At 38.0% G+C, this 20285-nt stretch overlaps 1 protein-coding gene across 2 annotated transcripts; it reads left to right on the forward strand.

Moving 5' to 3' along the window:
• The first annotated feature begins 427 nt into the window (after nucleotides 1-427).
• On the forward strand, nucleotides 428-8134 carry LOC107832108 (copper-transporting ATPase RAN1). Of its 2 annotated transcripts, none has more exons than XR_012701152.1 (9): nucleotides 428-912; nucleotides 2372-2986; nucleotides 3472-3901; nucleotides 4082-4407; nucleotides 5492-5550; nucleotides 5664-6006; nucleotides 6391-6591; nucleotides 6683-7436; nucleotides 7609-8134. XR_012701152.1 is itself a non-coding variant. In XM_016659919.2 (9 exons), exons 1-9 carry the CDS (start codon nucleotides 643-645, stop codon nucleotides 8083-8085), a joined length of 2979 nt encoding a protein of 992 aa, XP_016515405.2. In that variant the 5' UTR covers nucleotides 428-642; the 3' UTR covers nucleotides 8086-8134. The 2 variants fall into 2 exon arrangements, 1 of the variants encoding a protein (XP_016515405.2); XM_016659919.2 differs by having other exon boundaries at nucleotides 6683-6940.
• The last annotated feature ends 12151 nt before the right edge of the window (nucleotides 8135-20285 follow it).

Below are 20285 nucleotides of genomic sequence, written 5' to 3' on the forward strand. Positions count from 1 at the left end.
AGACTTTAATCTCAAACTGGAGTAGAAAATTCGAAGATTTTAATCTCCAACGCGGGAGTAAAAAATTATTAGGATTTTAGTTTCCCAAAGTAGAAAGTAAGATGAACACAAAATTATAGTTAATTTCTTAAGTTTGTTAATATTCTATATTCAAAAACCAAAAAAATCAGAAGACGTTAGTTTGAGAAAATAAAAAATCAGAAAATTTTGAGCCCATAAGTTTTTTGTGTCTCTTTAAGAAATTTAATCCTCTCACAGTTGCCCATAATTTTAGATTAATTCTTTTAGGATAAAACGAAATAACTATTTTGTTGTAATAACGACACTGCAAATCACATCATTTTGGCCAACTTAAATGGGGGAGCAATTAACACTAGATGCTTACTTTTTGTTTCACAATACTACCAAAGGCAAGTACAAATTCCATATATTTCTTCCAAAGCACAAGGATATTCTCGTCAATTAATGAATGTTCTCTCTCCTTTACTCTTTATCCTTTTTATTTTTGCTTTTCCATTTTCCATACTTACAAATTCGATGTCTTCCCACTTCCACGATCCCTATTTTCATATGCATATGCATATATTATACTCTGTACAAAAAATCATTATTACATACATGTGATTCTCCCGTGGGTATTAGATGGCTCCTACAATGAGTGACGTGCAGTTGACGGCTGCCGGAGATGGCGCCTTTGAGGAAGTCAGATTATTGGATGCTTATGACGAAGAGAATTCCGATAAATTGAACGATAATTTGAGGAGGATTCAAGTGAGAGTTTCGGGTATGACGTGTGCATCTTGTTCAAATTCTGTTGAGCAAGCTTTGATGGGGATTAATGGTGTTTTTAAAGCGTCTGTTGCTTTGCTTCAGAATAAGGCTGATGTTATTTTTGATCCTAATTTGGTCAAGGTTGACTATCTCTTCATTGCTTGTTTCAGCTTAATTGCTTAGTTGTGTTTTTTTCCTTTATCATTATTTTTGTGGGGTTTTGAATAAATTAGGAATTTTAAGTTCAGGTTTTAGCATTATTGCAATCTTTATGCTTTTTGGGGACATGGGTTGGCATTAATTCCTAATTCTTTTGGGGGGTTTTAGTGGGTTTGTTGTTAAGCTTGGATCTTTGTGTGATTTGCCTATGTGATGATATTTTTCCTTTTTCAGCTTCATGATTATATTACCTAACTGTGGTTTGCTTTGCTGTGGGTGGCGCATGAAATGGACCTCATATCACAAACTGATATTCGGTCATGGGGGTGCAAATTAACGAGAAGCTGATACTCCCTCTGCTTTATTTATATGACACTATTTATGTATTAGTTCATTCCAAAAACAATGACAACTTTCTATATTTGGAATTTATTTGACTTTTAACTTCTCAATTTACTATTAATGACATGCTTTTATAGCCACTACTCGTGGCATGTTTAAGACCATAAGTTACAAAAGTCTTTCTTTCTTTCCTAAACTCCGTGCCTAGTCAAACTACGCAACCTAAATTGAAACAGAGGGAGTACTAAGTTACAATTGTCTCTCTCAATGGACTGTTAACTAGATTGCCACCCTCTTTTCTATTGGTGGAAGTACGTCGTTGGCCTTGATGGAGCAGTTCATTTCTAAGTTTGATATGCAACGGAATTGAATTCTCTTTTGCTTCTAGCAAGTGTCAGTTACTTGTTCATTCTTAATGTATACTTTCTGGTATGTAGAATTTATACCTGATGAACATATGACTGCAAAACATTGCTAATTTGGGATTGAGACGTAGTTAATTGAATATATTTATGACTACAAACAAGTGAAATGGGATAGACTTTTAAAATATCTCAATAGTTAAAGCTAAAAATTATGTGCGTAGGTTGATCTTGAGATGCCTTCTTTGTGGTCTTCTTTTAATTTATCATCTGCATTTTAATTTGCTTGGGTTTGACTGTGCGTATTAGTCATGTTTTAGCTTTCTGATGTGTCTTTTGGTTTAAAATCAAGGAAATTCAGCTATATTCAAGTTTGTAATTCCCTGTTAGAATTATCTCTTTATCAGTTCCTTAGATTGTTGGACTGGCACCTTTTAGTTCCATATGGTACTCTTGTCTGGATTTCAGTTTCAAAATATGGAAAGGAGAAGGAAAATAGTCAGGACACCCATGGGATTCTCTGGTTAACCTAAGAAAGAATGGCATGACTATCTGTTCTGTCATAAAACTGTTATTAGTAAATACATAAATATTTGTGCTTTTGGCTGGTTCTTGCTGAGATTGTGGCAGTGCTTTGTCCTACTGTTAGCATTGTCAAACACCATCATGATTTTTTTTAATGGTGTATATTAGCAGCTAGATGCAAATATCAAACCATTGTCCCCTTTTATTTTCAGGATGAAGAGATTAAAATTGCTATAGAAGATGCTGGGTTCAAGGCAGAGGTTCTTGAAGAACCTAGTGCATCTTGCACAAGCCAACATGGAACTGTATTAGGACAGTTCACGATCGGTGGTATGACATGTGCAGCTTGTGTAAATTCTGTTGAAGGTATCCTAAGAAAGCTTCCAGGAGTAAGAAAGGCAGTAGTTGCTTTGGCTACATCACTAGGCGAGGTTGAATATGATCCATCCATAATCAGTAAAGACGATATAGTGAATGCAGTTGAAGATGCTGGTTTTGAAGCTTCCTTTGCACAGAGCAGTGAGCAGGACAAGATTGTACTTGGGGTGGTTGGAGTATCTGCTGAGATGGATACGCAGTTGTTAGAAGGCATTCTTTCCAAGTTGCATGGTGTCAAACAGTTTTATTTCGATAGGATATCAAGAGAACTAGAAGTTGTCTTTGATCCTGAGGTTCTTGGCTCAAGATCCTTAGTTGATGGTATTGAGGGAGGAAGTGGTGGAAAGTTTAAGTTGCTTGTTAAGAACCCTTACACAAGAATTGCTTCTGGAGATCTTGAAGAATCCTCAAGCATGTTTAGGCTATTCACAGCAAGTTTGTCTCTCAGTGTAAGTTACCCTTTTCGCTACTGTTCTAGAACTGCAATCCTCTCCTCTGGTTTTTACCTCCCTCCTCTAGTGCCGGCCTATCCCTTCCCCCTCTCTTCCGGATGGTGCAGGAAGGTTGGAAGGGCATGACTTAAATGTTCTATTGGAGACTTCTAACCGATAAGTATGGTTTCTGTACAATGAAAACTAGGCTGAGAGTTGCTATCCCTGCAAGAAAGGGAAATATCCTGTCTGCCACCACCATCATTAAAAATTTATGTAATTTGGAGTTTCAAACTATAAGACTCCTTATCATCCTTAATGTTAATTCTTTTAAGCCAGATGCTAATCTGGAAATCGTTGAATGAGAAATGTGTGTTTATAACTTCCTATTATATGCTGGAATCGACTCCCGGTGCTGCTAACAGTTAAAACTGTGTCCATCCTCTTTGTCTCCATTCAGTTGTTAGACTTTTAGTTATCTAACATCTATATATTTGTGCCAGGTTCCTCTATTTCTCATGCGAGTCGTCTGCCCTCACATACCTCTGCTTTATGCTTTATTACTTTGGCAGTGCGGTCCCTTCCTAATGGGTGATTGGCTAAAGTGGGCTTTAGTGACTGTTGTCCAATTTGTCATTGGTAAGCGTTTTTACGTTGCAGCAGGAAGAGCACTTAGAAATGGTTCCACAAACATGGATGTCTTAGTTGCAGTGGGAACTACAGCTTGCTATGTTTACTCTGTATATGCGCTACTTTATGGTGCAATTTCTGGATTCTGGTCTCCCACTTACTTTGAAACAAGTGCCATGTTAATAACATTTGTACTTCTGGGAAAGTACTTGGAAACTCTCGCAAAAGGAAAGACATCAGATGCTATCAAAAAGCTCGTGGAACTGACTCCAGCTGCTGCTACATTGCTTGTCAAAGATAAAGGTACAAGTATTCAGAATTTCTTTTAGTGTTTCAATAATAGTACCTATCAGGTTTTTTCTGTCAGAGTTGCAATATACTACTGGCAAACGTATGAAAACAACCAACAACTTTTACCAAAACGCAAAAACCAATGTTGATAACAAAGGACTGTCACTGAAGTTATGTTTAATCTGTCTTTAGGTGGAAGAGTCATAGGACAAAGAGAAATAGATGCTTTGTTGATTCAACCTGGTGATATTCTTAGAGTGCTCCCTGGTGCAAAAGTTCCAGTAGACGGTGTCGTTGTATGGGGTTCAAGTCATGTTAACGAGAGTATAGTCACTGGAGAATCTGTTCCTGTTCTGAAGGAGGTCAATTCAGCAGTCATTGGAGGTACAATAAATTTACATGGTTCACTTCACATACAGGCTACAAAAGTTGGCTCTAACGCAGTTTTGAGTCAGATTATATCGCTGGTCGAGACAGCACAGATGTCAAAAGCTCCTATTCAGAAGTTCGCTGACTATGTGAGTATTATTTGTCATATCTTTTGTCAAAATAGTGTCATGACTTTTGTGCAAATTAACCGTTTTAGTGGTGTTGAACTTTATTATATTTGCTTGCTCTAGGACAAATGATTGATGGCCTTGGAAAAGCACTTATGAATAATTGAATAAGTCTAAGAATGTCCATATAGGAACTACAAACCTCCTTTCTTTCCATTACATACAGTTCATCTATGCTGTCAGATGTTCTCCCTGCATTCCTATCTAAATGTTGTAGGGGTACAAGTCTAGAGCTGTGGTATTGAAAATAGATGAGAAAAAAAACTCATCTCCTTACTTAGTCAGAGTCATTGTTTTACTCTTTGTATCTGCATGACTGCTTTCTTATATGCTGTCCTGCTATTATCTTCCTGGATCTGTAAAGTGCTTGTTGCAGTTTGATGCTTTGGGCGAAGCATGTTTCTATTTATTTTTTTGACCACATCAAATATTGGATTGCCAATTTGAATTTCCAACAGCTTAAGTACCTGAAAATCATAACAGTTTAGGTTCGACTAGTAAATTTCTTATTCAGTTTGCTTATTTACTTGACCACTAAATTGAACATCGATTTTTTGTACATCAATGGGCATGGCCAAACTCTATCCTTCGTTGTCCTTGTCATGTTTTGCTAATGGAATTCTATTTAAGAAGTGTGTGATAAAGGGACAACTTAAAGAGTGAATTTGTTGCAGGTTGGAGTTTATACAACTTCAATAGCATATCTTAGTGGTCAAGAAACAATAAGCAAACTGAAATAAAGAAATTCATTAGTTGAACCTAAACTGTATCCTTTGCCGTCCTTGTCTTTTCTTGCTACTGGAATTTTATCTGGTAAGTGCATGATAAAGGAACCACTTAAAAGGGTGAATTTGTTACAGGGTTCGAGCTTATACAGCTTCAGTAGCATATCTTAAGTAGTACTTAAAGTGTCAACGAGCGTCTTCACTTCTTTATCTTTGCCTCTTTTGATTTTTGAATTTGTAGTTGAATTCTTGATCTAGCATTGTATTTCATGTTGTGAGCCGCCAGAATTTTCTCATTATGGTTATCTTTTGACTTTCAGATTGCAAGCATTTTTGTCCCTACAGTTGTAACTTTGTCTTTATTTACGTTCTTGGGATGGTGAGCTTCTTCTCTTAACTATTCAATTTGCAATTGTCTGCTATGCCATAATATATCACCAATAATTTTCTTGTTGTGTGCCTTAATACTGGATAAGTTATTACACTCACCAGGTATGTTGCTGGGCTTCTTGGAGGCTATCCAGAAGAATGGCTGCCAGAAAATGGCAATTATTTCGTGTTTGCTCTCATGTTTGCAATATCAGTTGTGGTGATTGCATGTCCATGTGCACTTGGTTTGGCCACTCCCACTGCTGTTATGGTTGCAACAGGGGTTGGTGCCAGTAATGGTGTGCTGATAAAAGGAGGAGATGCATTAGAGAGGGCACAGAAGATTAAATATGTGATATTCGATAAAACAGGTACTCTGACCCAGGGAAAGGCTACAGTTACGACAGTAAAAGTTTTCACAGAAATGAATCGTGGAGAATTACTTACACTTGTAGCTTCAGCGGAGGTACATTCAAATCCTCAAGCTAGTTTCCTCACCTTTCCCTTGTTCTCTTTTGATACTATCTATATGCTGCTTTCTAAATGAAAAAATAAGTAAGAAAGTAAAATACTGTTAACAAAGAGCAGTCACTTCTAAAATAATGAGAAGAGCACACAACATTAAAACAAAGAGATTTCTGTTCTCTTTCTTTTTCCTTCCTTTTCTTCCTTCATAAACCACTAACTGATTTCTAGAACGAGCTTTTAGCAGCCTTTTTTTTCTCGCTAAGGCAGTCATTTGTTGCTATGATGTTTACGTCCAATATGGCAATGCGGTTCATTTAAACCAGCTGTAATGTTCCAAGAACTACTTTCTAACATCAACTACAAAAATATGCTTTATATGTAGGCTAGCAGTGAACACCCCTTGGCTAAAGCCATACTGGAGTATTCTCGCCATTTCCATTTCTTTGACGAACCTTTTGACACCAAGGAGTCTCAAAGTAACAGTGAACAAGACAAGTTCTCTGGATGGCTTCATGATGTCTCAGATTTCTCTGCCTTACCTGGAAAAGGCGTGCAATGCTTCATAAAAGGGAAATGGATCTTGGTGAGTTCATTGATATGTGTAGATTTGTGGAAAGGAAGAGAAGCTTTTTGTAATCAGGAAATAGTGATGATTTCTTATGTTTCTGTGACAGGTTGGTAACCGGAAGCTGATAACAGAAAACGGGATAACCATACCTTCCAATGTAGAACGTTTTGTTGTAGAGATGGAAGAAAGCGCCAGGACTGGCATTCTTGTCGCACGAGATAGTGCTATCGTAGGTGCTATCGGGATAGCAGACCCACTGAAGAGAGAAGCAGCTGTTGTTGTAGAGGGGCTCCTGAAAATGGGCGTCAAACCTGTCATGGTCACTGGCGATAATTGGAGAACAGCTCGTGCAGTTGCTAAGGAGGTCTGTATCTTAATTCAAACTGATAATACAAATGTGTATATGCAATGTAATATTAATTTGCCAATGGAGTACAGAGAAACTGATGCCTCAGTTCAATTCCTGGAACTAGTCTTTTGCTTTTCTACTTCTCTTCCTTCCATTTTCCCCATGTTTGACTTGCATCTTAATAATATTAAGCCATCAGTGCAGCTATACCTTGAAAAATAAGGCCCACCTTTTTGAAACTTAAAATTGTTCACAGCTATGTGCTATAGCTGACTTCCATCAGCTATGGACTTCCTGTAATAAGGCTGAGCAAAGTTCACATGCCTGTTCTTCTTAAACAGCTGTAATGATGCTTATGGTAATTTGTGGCCATTGATTCCTTGTGTTTGTTGAACTGTTGGTATTTGAGAGAATCCACCATATGTGAGAGTGATGCGGAAGGTGCGACTGCTACGAGATAAGTACAGAGATAGACAGATAGTTATCCACATGATGTAGCCAGTTTGCTGAGGTCAGTTGCTAAAACAGGGGTTGCAGTATCATTGAGTTTCGTTACAAGGCATTGTATAGATGCCGTACCATTTGAGTTTTATTCCATGCACATGCAGTTTATCAATTATCCTTAGATAGGCTACAAATTGTAGATTAAATGCAGTAGCTTTGCTTGTCGTTTTGCATTGCAGGTTGGCATTCATGATGTTAGAGCAGAAGTATTGCCTGCAGGAAAAGCTGAGGTCATCCGTTCATTTCAAAAGGGAGGAAATGTAGTTGCTATGGTAGGTGACGGAATCAATGACTCGCCTGCATTAGCTGCTGCTGATATCGGTATGGCAATTGGAGCAGGGACTGATATCGCAATAGAAGCTGCTGAATACGTGTTAATGAGGAGCAACTTGGAGGATGTTATCACAGCTATAGATCTGTCGAGGAAGACATTTTCCCGTATTAGATGGAATTATGTCTTCGCCATGGCATATAATGTGATTGCAATCCCAGTGGCTGCTGGTGTTTTCTTTCCTTTAACAAAGCTCAAGTTGCCACCTTGGGTAGCTGGTGCATGCATGGCTATGTCATCTGTAAGTGTTGTATGTTCTTCTCTGCTTCTAAAGAGATACAAGAAACCCAGACTTACTGCTATACTGGAAATAACTGTAGAATAGGAATAAGGTAAAAAAATGGTTATAAAATTGAGCAAGAACTGGAAATCAAGTCTTGTGTACTTCTCTAACTCCCCCTCCTCCCTCTGTTTCCATTTTTAATCATTTCTTAGTTTCCATGGTGGGTGAATTTTCTCACCATGTAGTGTAAATACGAAAAAACTTATACAACGCTGGTGTTTGCACCAAACTACATTAGTTAACTTTGGTTAAATTGAGGTGATAATATATATATTGACAAGAGTGGGTTGCTCTAGTGGTGAGCACCCTCCACTTTCAACCAAGAGGTTGTGAGTTCGAGTCACCCCAAGAGCAAGGTGGGGAGTTCTTGGAGGGAGGAAGCCGAGGGTCTATCGGAAACAACCTCTACCCCAGGGTAAGGGGAAGGTCTGCGTACGCACTACTCTCCCCAGACCCCACTAGTGGGATTATTCTGGGTGGTTGTATATATATAAAGTAATCATGGTTAGTGATAGAAGTTGTGGGTTCGAAAGACACAATTTGTGTGTTTATTGGTTGGTTTGGTATAAACACAAGTTGTGGGTGTAAGATTCTTCGAAACATTTTGTAGGGCCTTGAACAAGAAGAGGCAAAAATGAGTGAATAGGAAATAGAAAATGTACATAGTTGTTCTAGCATAAATACTTGGAATAATTCTACCATTTGTACTAGGAATAGCCTTTTTAGTGCTAGTTGAATGTAAAGTAATGTAAAAATAGCACGAGCTAGTCAGTTTTCGGATTGATAGTTGAAAAATAGTCAGCGTTTGCAAAATCATTGAAAAATAGCCACTATTTTGTTGCAACAAGGAAAGTTCCAGCATAATATATTGGAGATTGGAGCATATGTGTATGAATTTTCAGTATATTATGCTGGACCAATATATTATGCTGGAAGTTCACATGTAAAAAATTCGAACTCCAGTATATTATGCTGGAATATTTTTCGGATTTTAAACAGTGTTTTCGTTCAGATTTATCTTTATATGAAAAGTGGCTAAATTTCGATTACTTTTGACGGTGACAATTTTTCAATTATCACTTGTAAATCTGACTATTTTTGAATTTCATTACTTTAGTAATGGCTTATGGGTAGATGGTTTGAAATTGACTCAAACAGAAACTATTTCACCAGGCAATGCTAATTTCTTCCTTTTTAGAAGGGTTCCAGCGTCTACATTTGTGTTAACTAGTCACTTGTAGGGGTTGGCGTTTGGGAAATTTAGATTGTTTTGATTTTTGACTTTTGGATTGAAGAAATTACATTTCAAATCCAATCCAAATAAGTTCGGATTGGATCGGTTTATTTAATTTATGTTTAAGATAATTCGATTTGGATATTTTGAATTTTTTGGTTTAAATCCGAGTTGAGCTATTTCTTACAAAAACAACATCCAAATAAAGTATGTCCAATTGTCCTAATAGTTCATCACTCTCACGACAATCATCCAAGTCCAAATAAAATATTTACGTAAGCTATGATACCATTATCAAGGAAACACCATAGAAGCACCAATATGGCCTTAATGTCCAAATATAATGTGTTTAGCAGTGACTTGGTAAGTATTTGTGATATGGGTAATGGGCTAAAATTTAACAGGTAGGGCTAAATATAGGGTATAAATTTTTTAAATTTTCGGATATGTCCCAAATCTAAATCCAATTATGAAATTTAAAATTTAAAAACTAAATTCGATCCAATTCGTAATCCGAAATTCAAATAAAAAATCCAAAAAATTTGAATTTCGGATTTGCCCGTGCCCACTCCTGTCACTCAGACTGTTGTACCTTTTGATTCTGATTGTGAGTTTTCCCTTGAAAGAAAAGTGGCTTCCTCTTCCTCCCCAAGCTGCAATTCCCCAACAAAAAGGAACGTGATTAGTAGCTTGTGTATGTAAAGTTGTAAAGTGTATTAAGCAAAAATTCGCTTTCCAGTAAATCACCTCAATTTTTTTGCTTTATTGATACAAGTGATAATATTCACTCAATTAACGATGTTATGAGAGATAACCTGAACTTGAATATGATTTGCTTGACCCTTTTACAATTTAATAATATAAGTAATCGATGAAACTTGGGGAACGTTTTCAATATAGCACGTTCTGTCTATACGGTATAGGATTATTTACGTCTTTCACTTAAAATGACGAGTAAAGCGTTACCTCCTCTCAGCGATCTATTTGTCTGTCACTTTTGGTGGCTAAAGTCGCATTTCGTTTATGAATTAATTTCTGGAGGGTATTACATCTACATTTTGACTTCAAAATCCACTTCTTACCTTTAATATGTGTCACACCCCTTTTCTACCCCAAAAAGAATGTGTTATGGATTATTGTGGATTAAAGAATTTTTTCAATTAAAATGACAAACTTGAGTAGAGATTATTTTATTTACAGAGTCGTCACTTGGAATTGATTTTTGGTATTCCAAGTCACCTTTTATTTGAATCCCTAGTCAAAGGACGGTTTGGCTCTTTTATTATTGGTCTGCGAAAACAAAGTCCGGATAAGGAATTCTGTTGACCGGGGAGAAGATGTAAGGCATTCCCTGAGTCTCATGGTTCTAGCACGGTCGTTATTGACTTAGATTTGGCTTGAATTAATGTTGGACAAACTATAATTTATATGTTTTATTTTTCATGTTTTTTCTATATCCGCTTTTATTGCTTGATAATTAGAATATTAAAGAAAGACTTGGATAATATTACGTTGTCATAACCACACTACACAAGCGAATGCGTGATCGAAACGAAATTTATTAATTTTGTCATAACAGGACTACGCAAGCGAATCTGCAGTCATGACAAAGGGTTATTAGTACGTTATTACTTTAAAAAAAAACTACATTTGAGAAAATTGATTTTTTTGGAATTTATTAAATGTCAACTATCGCGCTACACAAGCGAGTCCGCGATTTATAGCAAGGGATTAACTAAATAAGGAATTAATTAAAGCTATCGGATATGGTGTGAAATTAATGAATTAATTGAATGCTCAATATCACGCTACGCAAGCGAATCCGTGAACCCTAGCCTTATACCACCGCATGCGTATCAACCCCTAGCCTTATACCACCACATGCGTATCAATATCACAACACAATCACAACTCGCACCACAAGTGCTCATATGCCATAACTTGCCACAAAGTCAAAACCACCAATGTTTTCATAACAAATAGCCCATGGCTCAACCACAATGTGTACAAGAATTTCAACAATAACAAAACGAATGAGAATGCTCAACAAGGAAAGGTATCTCAACAATTAACAACTTCGCCTCAATGTGATAACGACTATTACAACTTCAATACCAATAACTCAGCAAGATGATATTCTACGAAATAACAACTTCAATTAAAAGTGATTCAACAATTAAGAGGTAACAAGACAATAAGGAAGGCAATAACTTCAACGAAAGAATGTAAGATCAAAATAACAAGTAAAAGGTAGAACAAGTGCTAACAACGTCAAATAGAGCATGTAAGAGTAGATTAACAATAAGGCAATACAATTAAAGGCATGAAAAGAGTCTAGATAACCTAAATCGGTCAAAAATCACATATAGTAACACCATCAACCTAAATTTTAAGGGGTAGTTTCTCCCACACAAAGTTAGGCAAGATACTTACCTTAACTAGGTCAACTCAACCATCAGAAATAGTTTTTTCCCTAAAATTCGCTTTCACACGGCTCAAATCTAACAAAAAATGACTTAATAACATCAAACAATGCAAGAGAAACCAATTGAAATAAATAAAGCTATGATCTTTATATTTTTCCAAAAATTCAACAAAAGTCAACCCGGGGCCAAGTGTAGATTCCGATACTCATAAACCCACGAGTCCATATATGTACTTTTTTTTTTCAAATCCGAGTCCAAATCGACTCTCAAAACTCAATTCTTCATTTTTTAAAAACTTGACAAAATTTTCCAATTTTCCTCTTTGTTTTTCATAAATTTGATGTTAAAATCTAAGGTATATTCATGAAATATAGTTGAAAATTGATTAGAATCAATTACCCAATATTTGTAGATGAAAATATCTTCCAAAATCACTAAAAATCGAGCTGCAAAACCTTGTGAGAAAAAGTAATTAAATTCTGAAACAAGAAAAACAAATACAACAGCTGTTTCAGGTCGATTCAGATCCTAGATAATCCCAAAACTCATATTTGATAAGCCCAACACGATCCTTGAGAGATTACACCCAAGATAGCCTCTTGAATCACCCAATTTGGCCTTAAAACGAGGGAGATATGATGTTTTGAAGTTTTAAAAAAAATCTGAAAATTTCAATGGTATTTGCGTAATTATTTACATCAGAAAAAAACAGCAATAAGAAAACTTCTTTTTAGCACCCAAAATTTATTCGGAACCTCCCGGACACAAATAATATATGTATTTTAATCATAAAACACGCCACGAACCTGCTCGCGTACTCAAAACACAGAAAATAGGTCATCTTGATCCGATATTGAACATGGTCAAACTTCAAATCCTTAATTTAACTAGTTTCTCAACCAATGTTCCAAAATACCCCTGAGACCCTCGAGACCCCATCCAATCATACCAATAAGTACAAATACATCACACAAACTTATCCAAAGTCTCAAAATACCCATAGAAATATCACAACAAAGAATCGAGGTTCAAACCGAATAGAATTTCTCTTAAGTTGTTAAATCTTCATTCTCTCAAAAGAGTGTCTGAATCAAACTTAAACACTTCGGATTACTTTCAAACTTTGCACACAAGTTTAATTCAACTATATATACCTATTCAAAGTCTTGGAACACCAATTGAAATCCAATAACATCAAAGTCAACTTTTGGTCAAACTTATGAACTCTTAAGTTCTTCAAATTGCCAACTTTCGACAAATAGAACCTCTGAAACTAAATCCGAACATACGTACCAGTCCAAAATAATCATACGAACCTATCAAAATAATCAAAACCCGATTTCGAGTCTGTTTACCTAAAAGTCAAACATTGGTCAACTCTTACAACTTAAAGCTTCTACAATGAGAATCATTCTTCCAAATCAATTCCGAGCCATTCGAAAACTGAAACCAACCATACACGCACATCATAACACATAATATGAAACTACTCAAAGTCTCAAACCATTGAATGTGTAACGACCCTACCAGTCGTTTTGAGCAATTTGCACTTCGCTCGGTAGTTTGAGGGCATGAGTAGCTATGTATGATGTATTATGACTTGTTTGAATCATCGATTTTGGTTTTCAGGTTATTCACACTTGATTTGGAAAAATAAATTTCATGATTGAAGCTTTAAGTTGAAAGAGTTGACCAAGTTTAACTTTTTAGTATTTGACCTCGGATTAGAGTTTTGATGGTTCCGTTAGGTTTGGATGGTGATTTTGGACTCGAGCGTATTCCCGGATTTGCATTTGGATAATTCTAGAAGGTTTCGGCGCTAAATTGGCGAAAGTTGGAAAATTTGAAGGTTTGAAAAGTTCATAAGTTTGACCGAGAGTTGACTTTGAGGATATCGGATTCATATTGTGGTTCCAGGAATTGGAATAATTTCGTTATGTCATTTGGGACTTGTGTGCAAAATTTGAGTTCATTCCGAGTTGATTTGATATGTTTCAGCGCGAGTTTTGGAAGTTAAAAGTTCATTAAGTTTGATTTGAGGTGTGATTCATCGTTTCGATATTGTTATGCGTGATTTGAGTCCTCGAGTAGGTCCGCGTTATGTTATATGACTCAGGGGTGGGCATAATACCAACCGAATCAAAAAATTGACCGAACCGTAAATTTCGGTTTATTCGATTTCTGTTTTTCGGCTTGTTCGATTGGTTTGCGGTTTATGTTTTCTATAATCGGTGTTCGGTTCGGTGCTAGGTTTTGCAACTTTGGTTTTCGGTTAAACCTGTCACGACCCAAAACCCAACCGTCGTGATGGCGCCTATCGTGGAACTAGGCAAGCCACTACTCAACTATCTCAACACAGTAAAAGCTTTAAAATCTAGGCGGAAGCAATTTAATAATTAAGGAAAAAGCCTTTTGAAAACAGAAATATCCAAAATACGATACAATCCATCCCAAAACCGGGGTGTCATTGAGTACATGAGCATATATGTCAGAATACAGTCTACTACAATGTCTAAGGAGTAAAAACTGAAGTACAGATAAAGATAATGAAGGAGAGTCAAGGCCTACGAACGCCATGCAGCTACCTCGATAGTCTCCGAGATCATATCACTTCAATCAACAGCCGCCTTAACTAGAAGCACCTGGATCTGCACACGAGGTGCATGGTGTAACGTAAGTACAACCAACTCAGTAAGTAATAAACCCAAACTGTGGGCTGAAAGTAGTGACGAACTCAACCGGCACAGTTCAATACAGAAAATAACAGTGCAGACATGTAGACATGCTTTCAAGTTCGGTAGATATCTTAAAATAGTAAAATGGATCAATCTGAATGATATGAAAAATATAACTCCTCAACCTCTACCATGCCAATGCAATGCTGTATGTGATGCACCATGCTGACAGCCTCATGTGCTCACACTCTCGAATACTCAACCACTCGGTACTGTATATGGACCATACGACCCAGGGAAGATCCATCCCGGAACATATATATCAATGACTATAAGTCACCCAGTACCGAGGAAGGCCAATTCAGCCCTGTGGAGAAGATCCATCTCCAGGTTCACACTCTCAAATACTCAACCACTCGGTACTGTATATGGCCCATACGGCCCAGGGAAGATCCATCCCAGAACATATACATCACTGACTATAAGTCACCCAGTACCGAGGAAGGCCAATCCAACCCTGTAGAGAAGATCCATCTCTGGGTATCAAGTAGTTCGGACAAGATCCATGTCCAGGGAAGATCTACCCCTCAATAGCTATCATAAACCAGTATAACTACTGCGGCGTGTAGCCCGATCCCATAAATGTCACTCATAATCAGGCGCTCGGCCTCACTCAGTCATCAATTTCTCCAGTCTCTCTCTCACGGGCTCACAATGTCATGATACTAGCCCGAAAATAATGATGTGATGCATCAATAAATAACAACAGAGACTGCGATGGGATATGAAATAAATGAATATGGCTGAGTATGAAATATCAATGAAATCAGTAAGACAACAACAAGAAACCACCACTATGGGTCCCAATAGTACCAGCATAAAGCCTAAACATGATATCTAGCATGAGTGACATCTCAATTACTTTATCACATGATAAATACATGGGTATAAACAAGATAAAACCACTATACGGTGCCATGGAGTCAACCAGGTCACAATTCTCACGGTGCACACCTGCACGCCCGTCACTTGGCATGTGCGTCACCTCAATACCAATCACATAACACATAATTCGGGGTTTCGAACCCTCAAAACCAAGTTTGAAAGTGTTACTTACCTCAATCCGGGCTAAATTCTACTCCAAAATGCCCTTGCCTCTCAAATCCGTGTCCAAACATCCCGAATCTAGCCACAAGTAGTACAACACAATCATTATAGGCTATAGGAATTAATTCCACAAGAAAAATACGAAATTATAGCCAAAATCCAAAAATCGGCCTAAACCCAACCCCCGGGCCCACATCTCAAAATCCAACAAAAGTCACAAAATTCGAAAGCTCATTCAATCACGAGTCTAACCATACCAAATTCATCAAAATCCGACACCGATTGGTCATTCAAATCCTCAAAACCAACTCTACAAATCCCTAGCCTTAAACCCCCAAATTTCACCTCAACACCACACAATCTAGGTGGGAAAATAATGGGGAAACAAGATTTATGATTAAAAACGAGTGCAAGAAGCTTACCTCAATAATCCCCTCGAAAATCCTCTCCAAAATCGCCTAAATCCGAGTCCAAAATGTTGAAATGAGACTAAAATCGCGAAGTCTCGTATTTAAGGAGTCTGTCCAGGCCTTTCGCACCTGCGGCCATGTACCCGCATCTGCGGCTTCGCGGGTACAAACAGGTCGTCCGCTTCTGCGAGGAATTCCGCTCCTGCGGGATCTCTCCTGCGAGGAAAAATCTGCTTCTGCGAAGCCCAACCCACAGTCCACTTCCGCTTCTGCGGTCCTCATGCCACATATGCGGTCACGCATCGCACCTGCGACCATCTGTTGCCTCGCCTCAAGCTCCGCACCAGCGCTGCCCTCTCCGCCTATGCGAGCTCGCACCTGCGGTTCCCCACTCGCAGGTGTGATTATACCAGCAGGAACAACACTTCAGCTATCCTTCAACATCAAACTTGGATTCGTTTGCCACCCGAAATCAACCCGAGGCCCCCGGGGTCTCAACCAAACATACCAACAAGTCTTATAACATTATACAAACTTAATCAAATCTTCAAATCACCTCCAACAACATCGAAAATACGAATTACATACGGATTCAAGCCTAAGAACCTCAAAATTTTCAAATTCTCCAAACGACGCCGGTACCTATCAAATCACGTTCGATTTACCTCAAATTTTGCACACAAGTCATAAATGACCGCACTAACCTACTGCAACTTCCGAAATCGGAATCCAACCCTGGTATCAAAAAGTTAACCCCCGGTCAAACTTCCCAAAAATTTGACTTTCGCCATTTCAAGCCTAATCTCACTACGAACCTCCAAAATATTTTCCGGACATGTTCCTAAGTCCAAAATCACCATACGGAGCTACTGGAATCATCATAATTTGAATCTGGGGTTGTTTACACATAGATCAATATCCGGTCAATTATTCCAACTTAAGCTTTCCATTTAAGAGACTAAGTGTCTCATTTCACACCGAATTCACTCCGGACCCGAACCAACTAACCCGATAAGTCATATAATTCCTATAAAGCATATATGGAACAGTAAATGGGGGAATGAGGCTACAACTCTCGAAACGATCGACCGGGTCGTTACAAAACTGAAAACCAAAGTTTTCATAGAGGGTACGTCTCTAAAGTCTTTGTACTAAATAGTTCTTTCCGCAATCTTTTTATAGCACATTTCTAAAACAACTCGAGTGAATTTCCCAATGTGCATATTCCTCATTTATTTCTTGCTCATCAACCAAAGATGTTGTAATGGAAGCTACATACCTTTGAGATTTGAACTTGCTTAGATTGCTTCTAGATGATTGTCTACGTCTCTACGAGATAGTTATATTGTAAGTAATATTTGTCAAATAAATTTTTATTTCCTACATCAACTAAATGATTTGGCTTATCATATTACAAGTATGGCGTTTTCGAGTTTTAGTTGCACTAAAATATGAAATTAATCATATTTTTAGTAGAAAAAGTCCAATTTAAAAGCTCAATACGACAAGACCATACCGACCGAATTGAACCAAAAATCGGCCGAACCGAATTAGCAAAACCCGAAGAAACGGAATTCATTTTGGTTCGGTTATTGGTGCACCAAATAGAAAATCAAAAACCGAACAAATCGAACCGAACTTTATAAAAATCAAAATGAACCGGTCGATGCCCACCCTTAATAATTGTTGGTATATTCAGACAGGGTCCCGATTGGCTCAAAAGAGTTTCGGATCATTTGGATCATTCTTGGTTAAGGATGAGGGCAGGTCTATTCTGGTGCGACCGCATCTGCAGAGGGCTGATCGCAGATGTGAGCCCGCAGATGTGGGGCCTTTTGGTTGAAGAAGCGAAATCAGGCTGGAAATGGCAAACCGCAAAAGCGGAATTAGGGGCACATATGCGCGTCCGCAGAAGCGTAATTGTGAGCCGCAGAAACGGCATGTGGCGTAGAAGCATGTGTGGTTGTCGCACCTGCGTGTGCGCAGAAGCGGGGAAATTCCGCAGGTGCGATAGGCTGGTCTTCTGTGATTTCTAGCAGTTGCGAGTCGTTTGCCGCAAAAGCGGAGGTTGCAGGTGCGACTACTTATTCGCATTTGCGAAAGATATGGGCAGAAGCTATTAAATCGAGGGTTTGGTAATTTTGTTCATATTTGGAGCTATAGACCTCGGATTGAGACGATATTTGAAGCAATTTTCACCCATATGGATTGGGGTAAGTGTTCTCTACCCAGTTTTGATTTTATTTCATGAATCTAATTTCATTTTTGGCATTTGATTGAGGATTTCAAGAGAGAAATTGGGAGTTTTTGTCTAAAGTTTCATAGAGTGAATGTTTGAGTTTTGAACAACAATTCGGAATCAGACTTATGTGAAACTAGTACGGTTGGACTCGTAATCTAATGGGCTGTCGGATTTTGTAAGTTTTGTCGGGTTTCGGGGTGCGAGCTCGGGTTTGACTTTTTGGTTGACTTTGGGTTTTTGATTAAATATTCGACCTTTATCAGGCATTATTTGATGTATTTGAGTTGCTTTTGGTTAGTTTCGAGTCGTTCGGAGGCTGGTACATGCGGGATGTCATTTCTAGAGTATTGTGTGGCTTGCTCGGTATTGGATTTAGCTTGTTTGAGGTAAGTAACACTTCTAAACTTGGTGCTGAGGGTATGAACCCCTGAATATATGTGATATATGTTTGGTGTTGAGATGACGCACATTCTAGGTGACGGGCGTGTGGGCGTGCACCGTGTGAATTGTGACTCGGTTATTTCTATGGTACAGTGTAGTTACCTAATCTTATTTGTATCTATGAAATCTCTACGTGCTAGAGTAATTGAGTTGAGATCCATGTTAGAAACCATGTCTAGGCTATATGCTTATCCTGTTGGGACCCACTGAGGTCATTTCTGTTGTTGAGTTATTTGCTTACATTGCAATTACATACTAAGTCATACGCATTCATTTGCATATCATATTTCATTCTCGGTTACCATTTATTGATACATCACATTATCATTTTGGGGCTGATTTTCATGACATTGTGAGCCCGAATGACTGGAGAGATTGGTGACTGAGTGAGACCTAGGGCTTGTTTGTGAGTGACATTTATGGGATCGGACTACATGCCGCAGCAAGTTATATTGATTCATGCTAGAATTTGGCTTATTATAGCGCTTGGAATGGATCTTCCCCTCCGGAGTCTGCACATCCACATTTAGCGCAGTTGCTATTGATTTATTTGCATTTGGGATGGATCTGCCCTGGATTTATTTGCATTTGGGGCTGGATCTTCCATGTACAGTACTGAGTGCAAGTGCTAAGTGCTGAGTGCGAGTGCCGAGTGACTATGAGGACTGAGTGATTGTGAGGGCTGAGTGACTATGAGGATTGAGTGATTAGGAGGATTGAGTGCATTGATACTCCGTGAATATGCACATGGCTTTATCATCGCATTGCATTACAGTTGGCATGCACACTTGACATACATGCATAGAGATACATTTTCCTCATGCTGTACGGTATTGCATCGTTCACGACTTCACATACGCATTGACATGTAGGCATAGAGATGTATTTTCCTCATGCCATTTGAAAACGAAACATTTACCTGTTGAAAGTTTTAGGAAAAATCACAGTTTTACAAACTTACTCATATTTTGTGATTCGGTAAAAGATTTGGGTTTTCACTGATATACTTGAAAAGCATGCCTATTTTTCAAAACTGTGAACAAGCTGAGCATTTTATCTCCGAGTTACTATTATCACTTTTATTATGTTGTTCTAAACTTATGTTGGCTATTAGTGTTGGACTCCAAGCTTTGTTCTAGCTCATCACTACTTTCAACCTAAGGTTAGGTATGTTACTTATTGAGTACATGGGGTCGATTGTACTCATACTACACTACTGCACCTTGCGTGTAGATGTTGGATGATGATGTTGTTGTGTACGGTAGGAGATGGATTTGAAGATGTACATGCGTTCCGGTCATAGCTGCCTCTTGATCTTGGTAGCTTTAGAATTTTAATCTAATCATGTATATTTCAAACAGATGATGTAATTTATTTCATACCGGCTTTGTAAATTCTAAATCTTAGATGCTCATGACTTGTACTAACAGTCCTTAAAAAATGTATGAAGGTTCAATTATTTTATCATTCATTTGTCTCAATAAATCTCATTAAATTGGATAGTTGTTAATTAGCTTACCTAGCGGGTTGGGTTAGGGGCCATCACGACTAGTTAGATTTTGGGTCGTGACAAGTTGGTATCAGAGCTCTAAGTTCATAGGTTCTACGAGTCATGAGAAAGTGTCTAGTAAAGTCTTGCGGATCGGTCTGATGACGTCCATACCTATCTTCGATAGGCTACAAGGCATTTAGGATAAATCTCCCATC

This window comes from Nicotiana tabacum, chromosome 17, assembly GCF_000715075.1.
Source record: "Nicotiana tabacum cultivar K326 chromosome 17, ASM71507v2, whole genome shotgun sequence".
In the NCBI taxonomy this organism is placed as follows: domain Eukaryota; kingdom Viridiplantae; phylum Streptophyta; class Magnoliopsida; order Solanales; family Solanaceae; genus Nicotiana; species Nicotiana tabacum.

Excerpts from the sequence above, each read along its gene's own strand:
- LOC107832108 (XM_016659919.2), top strand. The coding sequence starts at position 643 with ATGGCTCCTACAATGAGTGACGTGCAGTTGACGGCTGCCGGAGATGGC. Across the intron at positions 2,987-3,471 it reads CAGCAAGTTTGTCTCTCAGT|GTTCCTCTATTTCTCATGCG; the intron begins GTAAGTTACCCT and ends TATTTGTGCCAG. Across the intron at positions 3,902-4,081 it reads ATTGCTTGTCAAAGATAAAG|GTGGAAGAGTCATAGGACAA; the intron begins GTACAAGTATTC and ends ATCTGTCTTTAG.